Genomic DNA, 7,682 nt, shown 5'->3' with positions numbered 1-7,682 from the left:
ACGCGAACACGACAGTCCGGAACAAAATACGTCGCTCGCGTTGAAAGTGGAATGAAACAAAACAACATAGTACAACCGCGTTTGTGCTTGATGATATGACGCGGACAACGATAGCAGAAGTGTGCAGGAAGAAACAACCGCGAACAATGCACACACAGACGGAGGGGCGAGTCGGCGGATCACGGCAGCCACTGCGCCATTTCACGAATGCGCAGTACGACGGCAAAAAGCAAATATGCCTGCTGGTTGTGTTCATGGCCGAACATTATCGAACAATCTCCGAAGCGATCACAGTCCAGTTAAGTCGGAGTAAACGAAGCTCAAGCCATCGGTTCCGACGCTGCCTCGCGGGCGCACGCAACAGAAACCGGCCGAGCGGGGGGAGCGCCGACGATTTTCTGCGGCGGCCGGTACGGAGAGGAGCGGGTAGGCTTAGCTCACCTTTGGGTGCCGCCGACGAAGCCTTACTGTCGGGCGATATCCTCTGATCGGGCGACTGTCTGCTTTTCGTTCGGACACTGTCATGCGCCCAGCACACTGGAGGCGAGGGAGACGACCTCCGGGCAGCGTTCCTCTGTGTCGGGCTGCCCTGTCGCATCAACGCCAGCGGCAGCGTAGGGCGAACCGGCTTGCTTGACGCGGCGGCGGCCACGGAGCTGGGCGATAGCCGAATCCGCTGCGGAGGGATCGCCGACATTTGCACCGCAAAGCCTTTCGCAGCTCGGACTACAGCTCTTATCGAAACAATACTGGCGACGAGGGAACGACCTCCGTGCTTTTAGCGTCCGGCAATATCGTCCGCTGTGAGAGTCGCCGGCCGGCGGTTGGCTTGCCGAGAGTGTTGTTTACAACGCAGATCGCCAGCTCCTACGACAATACTCAGCTGGCAGACAAGTAAACAGCCCTCGAAACAAGTTCGCCGCTGAGTTGGGCACAAAATAAACCTAATCGACGACGAACCAAATGAAACGCACCGAAAGAAACAAAACAAAGCACACGGCAGCGAGAAACACAGCACACGCAGGTCCCTGCCTGTGCCGTCTGTCAAAAAAAGAAAATCTCGCTCCCAGCCGGCGGCGACGAGCACGCTGCCAACGAGAGCACAGATCACGTGGTACAAGCACGTGACCATAAGGCGCGTTCGCTGTTGGTCGTCCTTTCGCGCGTTTATCAATGAAGAGGTGGGGCCTACACACACACTACACCACAGGCGCGCGTCGTAGCAGCGGCCCTGCTCCCGCCACGCTCGTGCCTTCGCCCGTATTGTCCCAGTAAACTACCATCACGTGGCAACAGCTGAGGTCTCGACGACCGTCGTGTCAGCTCAACCTAGTGGCTCCCACCGCATTGGCGCAACCAAGAATTTTCTGTTTCCAGAGTTTCTACCAAGGCTTCCTTGTCAGCGCGAAGGAACCCCGCCTTCTCCTCGAGGGCGTGGCGGTAAAAAAGGAAGAGCGCGCACGTAGCAGACGAATTTCGAGTTTCCATCACGCAGCATGTGCGCGCCGGTGCGTGTGACGCTCCTGCCCGCAAAATGTGTAACGATCGGGCCACGGAGCAGCGGCCCGGACTTTCCTCGCAAGAATGCCTACTATGTATCCCGTGACAGGCGCGCAGCTAACGAGGCGAGCACGGAGGCCTCCTCCATTGCCATTAGTGATTGCCTCAAGACAATGCTTATCGTGATCACGCTTTGAGATTCCCTCGCTTTTTCGCACTGAACAAAGCACTTTGAGGAGCACGTACCGCCGGTCACTCACCACGCATTAATATGCATCGGTCCTGCGCTTTGGCAAAAGTAAACACTGTGTGCAACGAGCACGTTTGTATAGATGGAGTTTGTGTAGTTACAGCACCCTGATAGTGTCACGTTGCTACGAGCAGAGCAACGAAGACGACGGTCACCAAGGAGACGACACAATGCATTAAACGTGATCGAGATTATATCCGCCGTGCTGGCTGTGGGATAGCCGGTGGGCGTGGTTCCCACAATATATATATATATATATATATATATATATATATATACACATATATATATATATATATATATATATATATATATATAACTGAAATTTGATATGTGCTTTCAATAAATTAAGTTCACTTGTCTTAGACTATAAAGACTGTAATTTTCGGTATAACCGCACTGGAAGACAAAAAATCATTCCTGCGATTTCAAGTACTAAACACAACTACTGTGATTAAGCGAAAGGTCTAAATATTGACAACAAAAACTACTAGGAGGCAATGAATCTATAGCTTCACACCTTTGAGAAATAGAGATCTCTCGGGGCGCCTGGAAGTCTCCGACGTACTTTGAGCCGCCACATACTGATCTGTCTTAGAGCACTGCACGGGCCGTAATTCTAAGCCCGGGCCCGGCCCGGGCCCGGATCTCGTTCAAATTTACCCGCCCGAACCCGGCCCGGTGACTCAAAATGAGACCCGGGCCCGGCCCGAACCCGAGAAAAAGTTTCGCCTACCCGGCCCGGCCCGGCCCGACCACAGATCAGGCCCGACTGAGGCCCGACCCAGTAGGTGGTGTTGCCCGAACATAGAATCGACAGCAAGGTGTTTTAAGTGGCAAATATCTACGCTTTGCTGGCGTTTCGCTTTGCTGATGTTTCGCTAACAATTATACTTTAACGTACGGTAATTTATTGTGAAAAGGGGCTCACGGTGCAAACAGTTGAGCGGACATATTGGATACAATGAATATTTGTTCGGCAGTGGTATACTGTACCCATTTTTTCTGCAAATACACTGCGGATCGTGAAGGGCGTTTTGTAGCAGACATTGAAGCAAGGAAAGTGATTTGCAGCACGAGTTCAGTTTTGATAGGGAGCGCAATAACAACAAAGGATGGATTGATGGATGGATAAACTTTATTATGGTCCATCGGAACGCGCTCTAGAACGTTGCGGGCCGCTCCGACATGGGAACAGAAAGACCAAGTCTCTGCTGCGTCGCGGGCCCGTTGGACTGCCCATATAACTGTTCTTCTAGCGCGGAGCTGGTAATAGCAGCCTCCCATTTGGACGGCGTGATGACTCCGCCGCCGCGTAACACGGAGCACCGCCAGAGCATGTGTTCTAGATTGGCTTGGCAGAGAACAAAACGCTCACTTCACTTTGTTTTTATTGCACTCTATAGCCTATTGAAATTTAGGGCATGCTCTAACTACAAAGCCAATCGTGCGCCCTTCTCGATATGTAGCACCTGTTTTCACCGTTGTAGCACCTTGCCACAGCAGGAGAAACAGAGGGGCAAAAAACAAATTTATGACCGTTGGTTTAAATACACTGATCTATAGGTAAAGGTATGGAACCGCATGCACCACGTGCATGCGTATAAGCAGCCGAAAGGAAGAAAAATACTATTTGTCATAGCATTATTTTTATATACCACACCACTGCTAGTATACACAGTCTATAAGTTTCTTATGGCATAGTTTATAGTTTAATTCTTCACATGTTCTTGTGCTAAAAATCAAAGTGTCAAGAGATTCCTGCATTAAGCACACCATGTGCTGTTGCATCACATATCCTGCCGCATTAAAGCTTCTTGCACTGCTCGCGCTGGCCGCACGGGCGCACATCTGCCTTGGCAATTGCGAAGGCGTCGGCAGTCGTTGTTCTTAACTTCCACCACTGGAGCAAATCTAGGATGTCCTTGTGGACCTCTGTAGAATGACCATAGCTGTCCAGCTCATCCCTTCACTTCTTTCGTTCCCGAACGTCGTGCCTCTCTTCAATGTCATCTATAAACCTCCTCTTTGAGGGCTTCTCCTTGATTTTTCAGCAGTGTATGTTATGCACGGTTTGCAGCGTGCTCGTTTTTTTTTTCATATTATAATGGCTTATGCCTTCCCAGCGATGTTGTACCGGTAGAAGGTGGCCATTGGACTACGCGGTTAGGACTGGTGAGAGGTGGACGAAGCGATTTCGATATATTTTCGGGGTTCGTTCAGGTTTGGTAATAAAAGCGCGACTAAGCTTCTCGAAGCTTACTCATTGGATACATATGGTTCGAGGTAAGGGGACATCACCCGGCACGGAATCTGTCATTGTCCTTTTTCAAGCCAGGTATTTCCTCAAGCGAATATACTTCACCCCACGCCTTGTTTAATGGACCTATTCTATTCCTGCACATTCCAACGCTGTTGCGGCAGCATCATGTAGCTCTCGCACTGTATAGCGCACTATATAGGGCCTCAAACACGCGGTTCGCGGACCTCTCGCTAGCGGCCCCGCGCCCGCACATGACTATCTTCATCCCATTTTTTTTCTTTATAAGTATGTTCTTGAGCTACACAGGCATCACAGATCTAAAGCATATTTTTCGTGAGGCACCCTCTGCGGTCACCATGTGTTGATACATAACCGTGAAACAAAAGCTATATTTCAGAATCGGCGTCCAGATTTTAGTCATTATGAGTGATACGAAATGACTGGTTCCCCAGACGTGAAAGAGAGACATCCGTTTAATGGCAATAAAGGCGAACTGCTGCGCTGGCCGCGTGCACGTGCCCTCGATGCCTCTCGGTGTCCTATTCTTCGATAGAGTGTGGCGCGCTCCAAGTTGCTCCGTTCCGCACTATTTTGCAACAATGAGTATCGATATGTTGTTGGACTCCTGCCACCAAATCCCCTTCAGAAATCATCCCGTATATGAGATATGGGAAAGGTCCGCTGTGAAATGACGGTAGTTTTAAAACCTGGTCCCCCTCCACGCTCTTTCGTCATTGCCATAGCTCTTGCGTGAGATAATTTTCGTGAATGTGGCCCGTTCGCTGAGGTGAGTTTGAGACCCCTGATGTGGCGGAACAAGACGAAAGCTCAGACGTTAACAATTTGGGTACACAAAGCAGGCTGTGCATGTCCATCTCGCGCCACATGACCACCGGGAGCCGTCACAGAGTTACAGAAAAAGAATGTGCCTTTATAGGGATTCTATGTATCAAGACTACGTGCAGTCCTTTCGTTTTAGAGGGGGGCTCTAACTTTCAACAACGTTTCCCCGCTTTGGAGCTCTGTGATCGCTCTTGCGATGACATCTCATAGGTATAATTTTATTATATTACATTTATTACTGCGATTACAAAGTAACCTTTGGGATATAAAATAATAACGAAAGCAAATAAAGCACGGGATAGCGAGTTACATATAAGCTCCTGGTCTATTTACTTTCAGCTCGCCCGTTTCAGATAAATCAAGTAGCTCATATGCAAGAAGCAAAAGCATTTCAGTACTTACCCCTCATAAAACTTCTCCAAATAGCTTACCCACATAAAAAAGCGTTTTTTCGAGATAAAATGTGGGACTTATATGTATGCACAGCGTATGCGGAACAAGGCACATTAATGTGAAAAGCGATTTTTCTATTACCAGTAAATTACTCTTTTACCATTCCAAAAGCACCACGCTCGCCGCAACCAGACTCTTGGTAAGAGAAAAACTCTCAGGAAAATGCAGGTAACGACGCCAACTTGAAATTCACCCAGCAAACGCCGTGACGTCATAGATTCTGACGGCATCTACTGGGCCCTACGTAGTTTATAATGGGTAAAAATGAACTACATTGACCTCTGAGGGGCCTTAACAGACTTAGCATACCAAGTTTCTGGAAATTTCGTTGAGCCAAGGTACCCAAAATACGACGAATACAGTTTGAAATCCGTGACGTCACGTACGGAGATTTCAGCGCGAAATTTTAAGATGGAACTTTGACCTTGATTTTCTCCTTTATTAGTAAACTCATTGATGGTGGAATTGATGACGTTCGGGTTCGCAGAGTACACTTTATCAGTCTAAATCGATTCAGTGTTTCCCTTTTGTGACTCTTTAACAACGGAGCAAAGTTCAAGCCCGGCCCGACCTGAGCCCGCGACCTCAAACCCGGGCCCGGCCCTAAGCCCGGAGCTTCAGGCCCGAGCCCGGCCCGGGCCCGCCGTGAAAACTACTTTACCCGGCCCGGCCCGGCCCACGGGCCGGGCCGGGCCCGGGTTTTCGGGTAGGCCCGAGCCCGTGCAGTGCTCTAATCTGTCTTACGTGGTACAGATGCTTATTGTGGAAACTTTACAGCACTGTACTGTGCCCTGCTTTTCTTTTTGCACTGTATGATATAGTTATTTTTCCGGTAACTCGTACGGTCCATAAATGAAATACGCCGTGTGACGACTGTTGCCATCTCCTTCCCAGTTCAGTACTCCGCAGCTAGTTCTTACGCTACGGACGTACGGACGCACGATTTTCCGATGGAAGTAGCTCGATGAAGTTCAATATAAAGAATGATTATAGCACAAAAATTGAAATCTGCAATGGAATTTACTGCACCGCTATCCGAATGACCCATTTGAATGACGAAATATTGTCAGGATTGCCCAGCCATTAGAAAATGAATGTTTTGACACATATTCTTTAAAAAAAAAAAGAAAAAAATAAACATAAAAAAAAGTTGCGCCCGAACGGGGGCTCGAACCCCGGACCGTTAGGTTAAAAGCCTAACGCTCTACCGACTGAGCTATCCGGGCGGACGAAGGGGATCCGCCCTACAGAGAGAGGTAGAGGTCGCTACCTTTTCTCGCGTGTAACATAAGTGAAGGGAAAGAGGGACAATCAGGCCAGCACACCGTGTTTTCTACCCGACAATGCGGGTAAGGATGATAGAAAGAATTGCAGAGTTGCGTACGTGCGGAAGGATGCATAGTACGACTTCTAAGCTAGGGTTGTGCGAATATCCTATTGGAAAGGCAGATTTATTGTTAGGCCGAAAGCCTTAGACGCATCATCAAACGCGAAAATTGACCGTCGGCGGCGTCCCGCGTCGTCAGCGTCAACACGAGTGATGCAAAAAAAATCACCGCTTTGCTTACGAAGTAGCCATATGACGTCATCATGACGTCACACATCGACAAAACATGTGACGTCATCGTGTAGTCACTATGGCGTCACATAACGTGATGTCACATGACATCGTCGCTCGGTCAAGGTGGGCCGATCACGGAGGCAGTGCAAAACCATGGCGAGGTCCCGTGCACTGCCACGGTCCGCGTCTTCGGCGCGCTTCACACTATTTTTTTTTAACATTAGGTGCAGAAAGCTTACGATGCCTCCGATCCTGGAGCCGGTGTAAGACCACGTTAATTGCAGACAGCTCTCGGAGGAGGGGGAGAGCATCGATACATCGAGTGAGAATACATAGAAGAAGGTGGCTTTCGCCTTCGAGAGGTGAATGCATCAGGAACCCTGCGAGTTTTTCGATGTATTCGGACACCCGAATATCTTAAAACGTATTCAGAACTTGTTGTTAGTGCGCAGAAATGACACAGAAAATGTTTTACAGGCCAAAGTGAACGTTTCATCAGTCAAGGTGTCGAATAACTTCGCGGAAATAACGACAGAAAACTTGGTTTTTCTTTCGTTAATGCGCCCCCCCCCCCTATATTTACCTGAGGGGGGCACAAAGTGTGCCCCATACAGTCGGACCTGTCCCATCATTGTTTAACGCAGGTTTTCGACGAAAGCTGCGGCCGAAGGCACCTGATGTTAAAGTCATTTATTATTCTATTACGCACAAAAATGAGGATACAGAAAAATATATGTTGCATTCCAAGAACGGCTTACACCCCATCCCCGAAAGCCAGGGACCGAAGGAAGGACATTGTGAGAAGCACATCG

The 7,682-nt window shown here is 49.0% G+C and overlaps 1 protein-coding gene and 1 non-coding gene across 2 annotated transcripts in view; both read right to left on the bottom strand.

The window, feature by feature from the left end:
* LOC119388202 (protein FAM117B) overlaps nucleotides 1-1,064 on the bottom strand; it is a 129,806-nt gene extending 128,742 nt beyond the window's left edge. The window contains exon 1 of the mRNA XM_037655864.2: nucleotides 442-1,064. Within this exon, the coding sequence (XP_037511792.1) occupies nucleotides 442-697 (256 nt within the window). The 5' untranslated portion in view covers nucleotides 698-1,064. The remainder of the gene's footprint in view (nucleotides 1-441) is intronic.
* Nucleotides 1,065-6,462: 5,398 nt separating this feature from the next.
* On the bottom strand, nucleotides 6,463-6,535 carry Trnak-uuu (transfer RNA lysine (anticodon UUU)). The gene has a single exon. It is a non-coding gene; the product is annotated as a tRNA-Lys (tRNA).
* Between the last annotated feature and the right edge of the window lie 1,147 nt (nucleotides 6,536-7,682).

The sequence above is a fragment of the Rhipicephalus sanguineus genome, chromosome 3 (genome assembly GCF_013339695.2).
Source record: "Rhipicephalus sanguineus isolate Rsan-2018 chromosome 3, BIME_Rsan_1.4, whole genome shotgun sequence".
In the NCBI taxonomy this organism is placed as follows: Eukaryota; Metazoa; Arthropoda; class Arachnida; order Ixodida; family Ixodidae; genus Rhipicephalus; species Rhipicephalus sanguineus.
Note: the sequence above shows the minus strand (reverse complement) of the source record. Positions and strands in the feature narration are given on the sequence as shown.